General features: G+C 42.7%; 1 protein-coding gene across 1 annotated transcript in view; it reads left to right on the plus strand.

Annotated features, from left to right (window-relative positions):
* LOC133134451 (uncharacterized) overlaps positions 1-4,887 on the plus strand; it is a 71,460-nt gene extending 66,573 nt beyond the window's left edge. Inside the window, exons 18-20 of the mRNA XM_061250648.1 lie at positions 855-934; positions 2,749-2,780; positions 3,211-4,887. Of these exons, the coding sequence (XP_061106632.1) occupies positions 855-934; positions 2,749-2,778 (110 nt within the window). The 3' untranslated portion in view covers positions 2,779-2,780; positions 3,211-4,887. The remainder of the gene's footprint in view (positions 1-854; positions 935-2,748; positions 2,781-3,210) is intronic.
* The last annotated feature ends 8,321 nt before the right edge of the window (positions 4,888-13,208 follow it).

The following is a 13,208-nucleotide window of genomic DNA, read 5'->3' on the forward strand; positions in this document are numbered from 1 at the left end:
TCTTACCCATAGTACCACTGGATATTTATTTTGTTTGTTGAGCCCAATGTATGTGTTGTTGTTTTGTCTGTATACAGTAACTTTATTAGCTAATGCTTGTCAGTGCAGTTGACAGGTTGTCGACAGAAGCTTTTCTACACTAGTCTCTCTCTTAAAACCGTTCATCCCCCTTCCTCTGCAGTATTACTGCAGCATTCACTTCTGTTTGTGTTGTTTGCTCTGGATAAAAAAAACAAATACTCTAAATCTTATTAAACCTTACAAATTCAGTGAACAACTGGATGTTTATTGGAAGCTTTATTGGAATACAACAATGACCTCCTTCAGTGCATAAATGTACATGCTGTGACTATACCTTCTGTAATGTGCAATGTATACTGTATTTAAATGCGCTGATATCAATAAGTGCTGTTGTTTAGTCTCTTCGCTGGCATGTTCCAGATGACTTACATAGTTCAGGTTTATAGTACACACTATTTATCTGGATACTTACTGTGACACTGTAAATACACTCAGAAAAAAAGTGCCTAAAAAGGTAAAAACCCTTGTCACTGGGGTGGTACTGAATTGACTCCTAAAATTGTACCGCCTAATTCATTTTTACTGTCCCATTTTATTTGTTTTTATTCGTACTGCAATAGAACATTATTGTACTTTCATTGTCTATTTTGATTTGAATTGTTTGTATCCTGGGAATAATTCAAGAGCTCTACTAAATGCAAATTCTACCGATAGTTAATGTGCAACTGGGAACTTGATTTGAGCCATAATGGTGGGATTTGGTACATTTATTTAACCATCCGATACCACCATTAAGTGCAGTTTCATGATTTTTTTGACCTGTACCTCTGTAGATGTGAGCGGATCTGAGGACAGAAGAAAGAGTCTCCCCTTGGAGACATATTTCTACAGCAAGCCACTCAAAGGACATCCTGTGAGTCTGGATTCTGGAAATACAGATGATGCGTTTTGTAATATTTTCCTAAAAAGTATATTTTTATGAGTCTTCATGTTGAATAAGATTAAATGTGCCCTTAAGTTCCCTTCTGTTGATTTTCTCAAAGACTTGGCACATACAGTGCATCCGGAAAGTATTCACAGCGCTTCACTTTTCCCACATTTTGTTATGTTACAGCCTTATTCCAAAATGGAATAAATGCATTTTTTCCCTCCAAATTCTACACACAACACCCCATAATGACAACATGAAAGAAGTTTTTTTGAAATTTTTGCAAATTTATTAAAAATAAAAAAATAAAAACAACTTTGTTGATGCACCTTTGGCAGCAATTACAGCCTCAAGTCTTTTTGAATATGATGCCACAAGCTTGGCACACCTATTTTTGGGCAGTTTCGCCCATTCCTCTTTGCAGCACCTCTCAAGCTCCATCAGGTTGGATGGGGAGTGTCGGTACACAGCCATTTTCAGATCTCTCCAGGATTCAAGTCTGGGCTCTGGCTGGGACACTCAAGGACATTCACAGAGTTGTCCTGAAGCCACTCCTTTGATATCTTGGCTGTGTGCTTAGGGTCGTTGTCCTGCTGAAAGATGAACCGTCGAGGTCAAGAGCGCTCTGGAGCAGGTTTTCATCCAGGATGTCTCTGTACATTGCTGCATTCATATTTCCCTCAATCCTGACTAGTCTCCCAGTTCCTGCCGCTGAAAAACATCCCCACAGCATGATGCTGCCACCACCATGCTTCACTGTAGGGATGGTATTGGCCAGGTGATGAGCGGTGCCTGGTTTCCTCCAAACATGTCGCCTGGCATTCATGCCAAAGAGTTCAATCTTTGTCTCATCAGACCAGATAATTTTGTTTTTCATGGTCTGAGAGTCCTTCAGGTGCCCTTTGGCAAACTCCAGGCGGGCTGCCATGTGCCTTTTACTAAGGAGTGGCTTCCGTCTGGCCACTCTACCATACAGGCCTGATTGGTGGATTGCTGCAGAGATGGTTGTCCTTCTGGAAGGTTCTCCTCTCTCCACAGAGGAACGCTGGAGCTCTGACAGAGTGACCATCGGGTTCTTGGTCACCTCCCTGACTAAGGCCCTTCTCCCCCGATTGCTCAGTTTAGACTGGCGGCCAGCTCTAGGAAGAGTCCTGGTGGTTCCGAACTTCTTCCATTTACGCATGATGGAGGCCACTGTGCTCATTGGGACCTTCAAAGCAGCAGAAATTTTTCTGTACCCTTCCCCAGATTTGTGCCTCGAGACACTCCTTTCTCGGCGGTCTACAGACAATTCCTTTGACTTCATGCTTGGTTTGTGCTCCAACATGCATTGTCAACTGTGGGACCTTATATAGACAGGTGTGTGCCTTTCCAAATCAAAATCAATTCCAAATGTCCAATCAACTGAATTTACCACAGGTGGACTCCAATTAAGTTGTAGAAACATCTCAAGGTTTATCAGTGGAAACAGGATGCACCTGAGCTCAATTTTGAGCTTCATTGCAAAGGCTGTGAATACTTATGTACATGTGATTTTTATTTTTAATACATTTGCAAAAATTTCTAAAAAACTTCTTTCATGTTGTCATTATGGGGTGTTGTGTGTAGAATTTGGAGGGAAAAAATGCATTTATTCCATTTTGGAATAAGGCTGTAACATAACAAAATGTGGGAAAAGTGAAGCGCTGTGAATACTTTCTGTATGCACTGTACGTATGTTGTGTGAAGAAAGAATGTAAAAAGGAGAATTTGCAGTGATTTGTTTTGATTTTGTACTTTTTTTTGTCTCTGTTTTGCAGTCTGACATCAGGAAGGCTGACAAGCAGTAGATGTAAGTACTGTGGGCCTGATGTTTTGTTTTTGTTTGCTACCTTTGATGTGATTGTTATGGTTCCTGTTGGTCACATGGTCACTCTGGTGTACCACAAGAGTCTGTATAGGCACCTGACTAATTTTGGAGCATGAGGGCTTGGTGCCGCAGATTCTAATTACCATTAGTGTTACATTCACATGTTTTAACCAATCACACATCACACTCAATGGAACACCACAGTTACATTTTAGTCAGCTATTGGATTTTCTGTTTCGACATTTCAGACCCTTAGACCTGAATTAATCTACCAATAAGTCTTGCCCCCCTTGGTTACTGTTGCTTTCATGTCAGAATTTTACAGTGAAAAACAATGGCCACAACCTTCTACTCCATGCAGGCTATCTGTGACATTTAACTAATCACTGTCTTGGTTACTTTCTTTTCACAGGTTTTTGTTGTCTGGGCTTATCCATTACCCATTATCTTCTCTGCTGCAGTGTTTGGTCTCCCTTCTCCTTGGAGGAAAACTTCCTGAAAGAGACATACATCTAATATGTCCTGTAGCCTCTCCACTGGTCTCCATTTTGTAGTTGTTCATGTTTTGAAGGCAATAATAATCATTTGTAATAACTTGAATAACAAATTGAATAACTTGATCAGTTTTTAATTATTTTTGTAATCTTTTTCCATATTTCAGTAATTTTTCTATTGCATCTATAAGGACCTTTTTAGTTGATTGCCTGAACTGCTTGTGAGTACAATTTGGCAGCACTTTTGAAAACCCATCCACATCAATTGCTCTTGTGAGGGTTGTGTAAGTAGTTTTTTTAGTTTATTTTGTATTCAACGTTCAACAAGGATTAAAACTGCACAAACTATGTTTAAAAAAGTGGGAAAAAATAATGGAATGACAAATGCAGCATTAAGCGCTATCATTTTTCTGTGCATTTTTTCTCACATTTGAGCAAAATATCAGTTTCTTCCTCATATTTAGTGAGGAAAGTTCTTTGAAATGACAGGTGTAAATGTTAAATGTGCTATCCCAAAATTATATATCAGCTAAACATTTAATTATTTAGTGGGTATGAGTCATTAAGATAATTACATATTTAGCTAAATGCAATAAACATGTAGCTAGCTAAATGTATAAAACATTTAAGTAGATATATGAAACATTTAGTTAAATGCTTCAAACATTTAGCTAAATGTTTGTGAAGACTCACATATTTATAAATAAATAGACTTTACAAATAAATCCATCCATCCATCCATTATCTGAACCCGCGTATCCTGAACAGGGTCGCTGGAGCCTATCCCAACATACATTGGGCGAAAGGCAGGAATACACCCTGGACAGGTCGCCAGTCCATCGCAGGGCACACACACCATTCACTCACATACTCATACCTATGGGCAATTTAGACTCCCTAATCAGCCTAATCTGCATGTCTTTGGACTGTGGGAGGAAACCGGAGTACCCGGAGGAAACCCACGCAGACACGGGGAGAACATGCAAACTCCACACAGAGAGGCCCCGGCCGACGGGGATTCGAACCCAGGACCTCCTTGCTGAGAGGCGGCAGTGCTACTCACTGCACCATCCGTGCCGCCACAAATAAATCTATAAAAAAATATATTGCTTAAAGGTACAATTGGTAATTTCAGACTCCTAAGGGTCAAGCGGCAACAAACACCCTCAAATCACAACACTGTTTATCCCTCCCCCTTCTGTGTGAGTTGAAACCCCCCTCCCCCGCCACCCTGTTGGCTGTGGCAATTACAACCAATGTTCAACCAATAAGCTTGAATTATTGTACAGCTGTACAATGTTTTGGTACAGAGCGTTGGTCCGTCAACTGTATATTTTAAAACCTGAATGTAAGGACTATAAACACAGCCGGAGGGTGAGTCAACATGTCTGTGAGTCTTGTTCAATGATAGGATGGGATTTACAATGGTATTGTAACAATGTTTTAACACAAAAATCTTACCTATTGTACCTTTCAATGTGGGTAAAAATGCACCTAAAAATGAGTGTTTAATGTCATATTTGGTAGCCAATAGTACATTAGATTAATATGTTAATTTGGTTCAAATAAAGTTGTCTGTCTTTATGCACGGGGTCTGTGCCTGGTGTCATTTTTGAACAATAAATTATTCAATAATGATTATATATCAAAAATACAGTTTGGTGTCATGATACTATTTTTTTCAATGCTGTTCATTACAATTTACATGAATCGAGAATTGTGTAGCATTTAAAGTGCCACATCATATTTTATAACTGTCGCTGTAAGCCCAGACAAGTGTTATGAAAATCACATATATCAGGTACAGACCCAGCTCTTATGGAGAATGTAAACAATATCAACGTCTAAATGCATTCGACTTTAATTGGATTGAACAAGATGTGTCTGTGTGTTTTGATGTGTTTAAACCCACCTTTGGGTGTTTACTTTGGGTGTTGGTTTTGCTAATAGTGACAACACCAATACATCATTGGATGACTTTCAGAATAAATTCACCTTTTTTAGCAAGTTTTTATGAAACATCCATATAGTCATTCAGACTGTTTTATTTACTCAAGGAAAAAAGAGATGCAAATTCAGTATTAGATTCAAAGCTCTTTAAATGAACAGCGAGAGCTCTAATCTGTCCTGCAGCTGTCCGTTTTACATATAATCCTACCACATCCACCATGTTCTATCAAATGTTAATGCAAACAGATGTCACCGGCAATTTAAATTTAACCTAAATCCATTAGGATTTCATTAGTATTTCTTTTACGTGGCTTCTCTCCCTGTGGACATTAAGAAATAGACACAATTTGGTCGGTGGATCAGTTTCTGAAGTATGATTGAAATGTTTATAAATAATTTTTCAGAAAACATGTGAAGTCCATTTAGAAATGTACTTTTGGAAAATGTATTATAAAATATATTTTATATTTTTAGAACATGTAAACATCATCTCACATCTCGCAAAAACTGCAAAGATGACAATCTGGGGGTCATTTTCCACTTTGGAGAAGATTTCACCTCATGAAGACACATTAATTTATTAGGGTTAACGAGAATAGGGTGGAAGAATACAGTTGAACACTAGGGGGTGCTGCAGCACTTCCTGCCGGGAAAGAGGCACGGTGTTGAAGTCGCTCTCTGTGAAAAAAGAAGATGAGAGAGGTGCTGAAGTGGAACTTGTTCCTAACTGTTCTGCGGATGCTGTGCTCAGCCCCTGGTAAGAGGCCCTCAGGTGAATGTGTCAGGGAGGGGGGGGGGGGGGGGGTTTGGTGTTTAGTTTTTGGGGACGGCAGGAGAGCGGGAACAGAGGGAGGCTACACGCGGAGCGTGGCGTGGTTACAGCCCGGAGAGGCCCAGTCGGCGGCTAGGGGAGAATCTGGGCACATGCTCCCCGCATTTCCATGATCGATCCCCGCGCTCTTTGTGAATAATCTGCGCCTAAATCCTGTTTGCCATTCGGTGCTGCGAGTTAGCCAAGGAAGGACACCTGGGAGCCAGTGGCATTTTCACAGCGGTGCCGACCTGTTCCCATTCCCCCCCCCCCCCCCCCCCGAGAGGGAAAAACCAAAGCGGAATTCCAAGTCTTATTCCACTCCTTTTAACGTGGGGAGCGGAAACCTTTCAAGTCAGTTTTGAAAAAAAATGAAAACGAAGTTTGAAATGAAAAACGGTGGAACCGGAAGTTTCCGGAAGCACAGCAGAAAGTCTTTAAAAGCAGGGAGGAGGAGCAGGATCAGTACAAGTGGGCCTTTTGAGCATGACCCCTCCCCCCTCCCCCCCCCACCCGACCCCCCTCCTCCTGACCCCCCTCCTCCTCTGGCCAGGCAGTGAGATTACCAATTCCACACAGCTGCGTATGTCGTCTGATAAAAATCGCACAATTTCACAGTCGGTGGCATTCTCTCATCCAGTAATCCCCACGACGCGTACAGCGCGTACGTACTCCGGGCCCGTGAGCTAGAAAATTCCGCCGACTACGCTGACACCAAGAACTTCGATGCAGGGCCTTTTTTTCTCCTTTCTCATTTTAATTTTTGTAAACTTTTTTTGGGGGGCTTGGAACGTTAAATAAACTTAGCCTGCTGTTTATTTACACGCTCTATCTCCGGGAGTGTTCTGCATGACAGGGGCTGTCTCTGACAGTACACTCCACCTGCAGAGAAAGGGCTTATTTTCAGAGCCGTAGGCCAGACTGGAACTCCAGCATCTCTCTGGCACTCTCAGATATCGTTCACAGACTTGCTTAATGAATGCTTAAGCGACACAATTCTGTTTGTCTTGACAATAACCATTAAGGAAACAGTATGGTGAAGGTATGCTTAAATAAAATGTATTCTGAAGGTGTTGAAAAATCTGTGAGTGTTTTCTCTTTCCTCTTTCAGATATTGCAATATGTTTATATTTCACATTTACAATATCATTTTCAATTTCCATTTGATTTTGGATTTCACAGTGTAAGAGAAAAAAAAATCATGATTAATGTTATGAAATTATTAAGTGAAATAAAAAGCGAACCGCTCATGATTAAAGAGAGGAAAATATGACTGGTAAGATGAGTATTGCAGGCGGGTTTGGACACACAGGTGCAGTGTTGGGTTCAAACCGGACGCAAGGGGTTTTAGCCATAGTGGGACACATCTGTGATTTCGCTGTTTGATATTTACAGAAAGCATTTTCAATGAGAAACAATATTTACACAGGACCTCCTGTCTTCCTCTACCGAATGAAGCCTAGTACAATAAGAACAGGGTTTTTAGAAGTCTCATGTGGACGGTTTGGGTCAAGGATGCAAAGGAGACACATCATCAAGTGCTAATTATCTCTTAACATTTTCTCTGTTCATTATATCAGACACACACCTGTCTCAAAATGAATATAAACCATGCTTTTTTATTGAGCTCAACAGCATAGGTATAGATAGTATAGTATAGATAAATTATAACTGATTGTTTATCTTGGCCTGTACGTGTACATGTGTTTCTATGCTTATCTGTATATGGGATTTTTATGTGTGATTTGTGTGTGCTTGCATGTGCATTCAGGATATTTGCATATCTGTTCGTATCCAGGCATTTGTTTGGGTGTGTAGTACGTGCTCAGATAAGTATGTGTGTGCATCTGCAGAAGTGTATGCCTGCAATATGTTTGTGTGTGCATGTGTGCGCAAATATTGAAGTGTGTGCTTTGGTGTGTAGGTCTATGTGAGCGAGTTTACCCAAATCCATGCCCTCTCCCCCCACAGCACCTTACCCTGAACCCTCCCTGGCACAGGCAGAGAAGTGGCATCTGGTGAGGGCCGCAGGTACATGGGGTGCTTTACCCCGGGCCCTGCCCTTCTGTCTGATCCGGGGCCAAAGCGTGGCCCCAGAGGGCCTGGCTCTCCCCTCCGTCCCCGACCTCAACTCAGCTCCTGCTCGGGGCTTTGGAAAGATTAGTGGCTCCCTCCCCCACCGCACCCCGGGGGCCCCCCTCTGGAAGGTTCTGTGAGGTCGCACCCAGGCGTATCTAAGCTGTCGGAGCTGTGGGGGTCTAGGATACGGGCCTGGCGGACCTTTTGGGAAGGGGGGGGGTAGTTTTCCCCACAGGCCAGGCCCTGCCCCTCCCTGCCATGTTTCACCATGCCCCATCCAGGATATTGAAAAAATATTTGTTTATAATTGTTGTTGTACATAATTGCTTTATAGAATCGTAATATAAAGTTCCTGAAATATACATTTGATTGGCAAGATTTGAAAGATCACTGGGAATATTTGTTTCCCAAACCTTCAGCCTTTGTATTATCCTGAACGGTATCAAATCTTGACATCACAGGTAAACAGACTCTAAAGCTACAGATGTTGGTAATGTTGATATAAAGGTATTTCTCACTGCTACTTTATTATATATAGCAGTGCTACTTTAATATAGCATAACAACAGTTTCTATTTAAAGACAATGGGAATTAAATAATACAAATAATGTATGAATTTAGGCCCATCGTGGGTTAGACTCTGGTCTTTTCTGTAACATTCAGATCAGGCTGTTTGCTGTTTGGGTGCTCTTGCTGTTTTTTGATTTAGCTCTGTAATCGGTCATTTGACATTTGTAATCAAACAATTAATGTGTGGTTCAGCTACACATTCTCAGCTCTTATTTATAGTAGGAATATACATTATACATTTTGGTTTCGCCATGTGGAAATTAAAGTCATTTTTGTACACAGTCCCCCTATTTCAGGGCACCATAGTATTTGGGACAAATGTGTTTCTGCTTAGGTGCCTAGGATATTGATTGCTTTTGGAATCTTGGCATTTGTCAACATGAGGGCCATAGTTGAGCCTATGAACATCAAGAAAGCCATTATGAGCTTGAGAAATAAGTCAAAGACGTACTGTAGGCCAAACAATAGGCTTACCAAAATCAACTGTTTGGAGCACCATCAAGAGGACATAGCGCACTGGTGAGCTTGCTGATTGCACTTGACCTCATAGGTCATGGATGATTGCAGTTGATGACCAAGGAATTCTCACCATAATGAAGAAAAAACCCAAAACACCTATCCCACAGATTAGCAACACTCTCCGGGAGGCAATGTGTTAGTGACTACTCTCTGCAGAAGACTTCACAAAATAACTGCAGTGGCTCCACTGCAAGATGCAAGTCACCAGAGTCTGGATATCTTATTTTCAGGTTGTCCTACAAGCGATATGAAAACTTGCATTTGAATAGATCTAAATGATAAATGGTTGGAATTGATATAGCACCTTTATCCAAGGCTACAGTTGATGCTTTTCATTCACCCATTCCTTCACACCTACGGCGATTGGCTGCCATGCAAGGCACCAACCAGCTCATCAGGAGCATTTCAGGGTTAGGGACACTTTGACACACACATCTCTAAGGGAATTGTGGGATGGGACTAGATTCAGCTGTAAATTTGCTGATACACTATGGAACACATTTGTTGGCTAAATGGCTTAAAGGGTCCAAGATATCAAATGAGCCTCAACCCATCATGCTATTGTGAGATATGCAGCGGACAGTTCAGTAGGACAATTATTCCGGAGAAATAACCGTTGAAGTGGTCCATCCATATCTGCTGCATATCTGACAATTTGCATATATGCTTTTATGCATTTAGTTGCTGCCACATGATTGGTTGTTTAAATATTTGCATTAACAAGCTGGTGTACTGGTCTACTTAATAAAGTGCTCACTCAGTGTATATTTTAAGGTTAATTATATTGAGAACACAACCATATACACAACCATATAGGAGAGGGGGGCAGAAAGAAGCAATGAGCCCCTGCAATAATAAAGCACTGTTTATTCAAGGAGGTTTCTGTAGATGGCCAGCTATGACGAGAAGTGCACTCTTTAAAATGTGTCCTAATTGTTATTGCTTTTGCCACCTACTACCATATTGGCAATGGAGCTATGATGTCCTCAATAGTTTTCCGGGCCTTTTTTCTTTGCAACAAAGAGGCTAATGATGGCAGTGATGAGTTTGTCTCCCTGACAAAAAGTGATCCGACCTTTTTCCAGTCACGACCAAAGAAAAATACCCATTTTGACAGAACAAGCTGAAGTAATTATGAATGCTCCATTCCTCCATGTGATATGCGGTGTACATTTCACTGTTGGCTTCGTTCACTGAATCTTAAGTGAAAACATTTTATATAGGAATGTGGGCATTAGCATCTTAAATTGAACGTGTATAACTGAAGTCAACAGTGAAACACTAGTATTCATCAGCGAGAGCAGAGAGCAGGAAAGAGCCATCTCCAGGGAATCAGTGGTGTGTTTACTTAGTTATGTCCCACTCTTTGACACTTTCCCACATACTCTTACACACATACACATGCACACATACTGTATGCACATTCTCGCATGCTCAATCACACACACACATGCACTCACACACACACGTACACATACTGTTTGCACATTCTCACATGCTCAATCACTCACACACACAGACACTCACATGCACATACACACACACGGATGCGCACACTCATATGTACACATACATACATGTACACATACATATGTATACACCCATGTATACTTGCATAGACTTTATTTACAGTATCTCTCTTACAAACACACACGCATTCACATAGAGTACACACGTATATTCTCTGGCTCTAACACACACACACAATTCTACAGAACACAAGGTGCTAGAAATCAAGGCAAGGCTCCATAAAACAGGAACTTCAAAAGTCATACTTGAAATAGATTTTTATGGTTTGGGGGAGAGAAAAAAAAGGAAGACGGCAACTGGGACCGTTTCCCAGTAATTTTTGGCTGGAAGCATTGTAATGATTTTCTCTCCTCTCTCCACTGCAGGTGAGGGGGCTGGCGGCTTCGCTGAAAACACTCCCTCGCCCACGGCCGATCCAGGTGCCGGGGCCCGACGAGGGCCAACCAATCAGCGCACGGGCCCCGCCGCTGGATGGCCGCCACGGCGTTATTAAAACCCGCGGGCGTGCTCATGGCAGCTCCTCACGGACCCCTCTCCCCGCCGACTCCCCGAATTACGGGCGCAAACCCGGTGGAGTGAGATGAATGTGACGGCTCACGGTCTGGAGAAGCGCTCTTCCGTGGGAGAAGGCTCGGAGGCGACACGAGAGAGGAGCGCAGGTGCTCCCGGAGGGGAGACGTTTCACCGAATCTCCAGCCCGGTTCAGATCAAAAGTGTGACAGTAAACAAGATGAAACTGGCAGGTTTTCAAACAAAAAAATATCATTTTACTGAGTAAAGACTATGCAGTCGACATTGATGATAAACTATGTGGTTGCCTCCATAACAACAAAATAGAAGTGGGCAGAGAGGCCAGCATCTGTCAGGAGGTGTTCTGATACTCTATTACCATATGTTACAAAAATTTCATAACATAATGTGATTAGAGTGCCCTTAACTGAACATTCGAATGCTGATGTACTGGTAATTGAAGGCAATGGAACTCTGTCTTGGACTCGAACAAGTAAAGGCCTGTTAAGTTTGTGTTCTGTTTATGGTGGGAGATCACAAATAAGTGATTGCCCTGCTAAATAATGCCTCCTTCAAGCCGTGCCATCTCTAGGCCCCGACCAAGGCAATCAGGGACACTCGTATGTGCCGATCTTCCCCACTGAGTCCCTCCACTCACCCTTTGAGCGACGCCCCAATTTTGCCGTTCCCTCATGCGCCAGCCATACTCAAATCTGACAGGATCTGGTGCGAACCCCGTTTCTTAGTGGGCAACTGCTGTGAAACGAAGTCCGATGCCTTAACCGCCCCACAAATGTATCTTTATAATAACCTTTATTAAAAAAAGGATAATTGTTCAAGACTGAAACACCCTAAAACAGAGTATACGGTACCGATGCATTCATTCAGTGGGATTATCACGGAAGCGGATGAAGAAATGAAGTTAAGCGGCGTGCTCAAGGGTACAATAGCAGTGTGACACCTGGGAATTGAACCTGCAGCGTCTGACTTTGGTGGGGTGGGGGGGTGCTTGCAGCTGCCTGACTCAAGGGCTCTCCAGCGTATACGGTGCCTAGCGGGGGAGGACCCCCTGCCGTATTCGGTCCCGCTCATTGACTTAAGAGGAGGAGCGGGACCCGGCGAGAGGCCTCCAGCAGAGTCCAGCGCTCTGCCAGATTGCGCTCCTCCGGAGGTAACGGGAGGAGCGGCTTCCCCCCGTCAGACAGAGCCCCGGCTCCCCGCGTCCCCCCGGGCACCATCATTAGCTCATTAGGTAGCTGATTATCGTCAGCTAGAGACAAATTATAACAGGTCTCCATTGCTCCAACGCTTAGAGGGTCCGGTATCCGAACGGAACCGTAAGATTAATAAGCGCAATAGAAATAATTGTCAAAATATTGCACGTGCATATGTGCGTGTGCGAGCGTGTGGTTTTTATTCGGATCTGCTTCAGAAAATATTTCTGCGTGCACAGATCGGCTTCTTCACCGCGATTACAAAAGACACGGCGTCTCGATTGCTGTGAAGTTGAACCTTCTTTGATCGGGTCTGTTATCCGCCAGGACCAGCAGGGGAGGGGGAGTGGTGCTGGGGAGGTTTGAGTGGGGTGGGGGGGTGGTGCGCTTACCTGCAGCCAAGAACATAGCAATTTCCGTTTCAGCTCCATATGTGAATTACTATTAATGGTGATTCATTTATTTAGTATCGTTTGTTGATCCAAAAAAAAAAAAACATGCCCTCCCCCAATCCCCCTCATCATCCATCGTTTCCATGACAACCACCCATCAAATGGGGCCAGCATTTGCCTGCTGTCACACTTGGCGAGAGAGAGAGAGAGAGAGAGAGAGAGAGAGAGAGAGAGAGAGAGAGAGAGAGAGAGAGAGAGAGAGGAGAGAGAGAGATAATTTTTTCCTGCATTTTTACAAAAGATTTTTATATTTGTCAAAGAACTGCATGTACACATGAACT

The sequence above is a fragment of the Conger conger genome, chromosome 8 (assembly GCF_963514075.1).
Source record: "Conger conger chromosome 8, fConCon1.1, whole genome shotgun sequence".
NCBI lineage: Eukaryota > Metazoa > Chordata > Actinopteri > Anguilliformes > Congridae > Conger > Conger conger.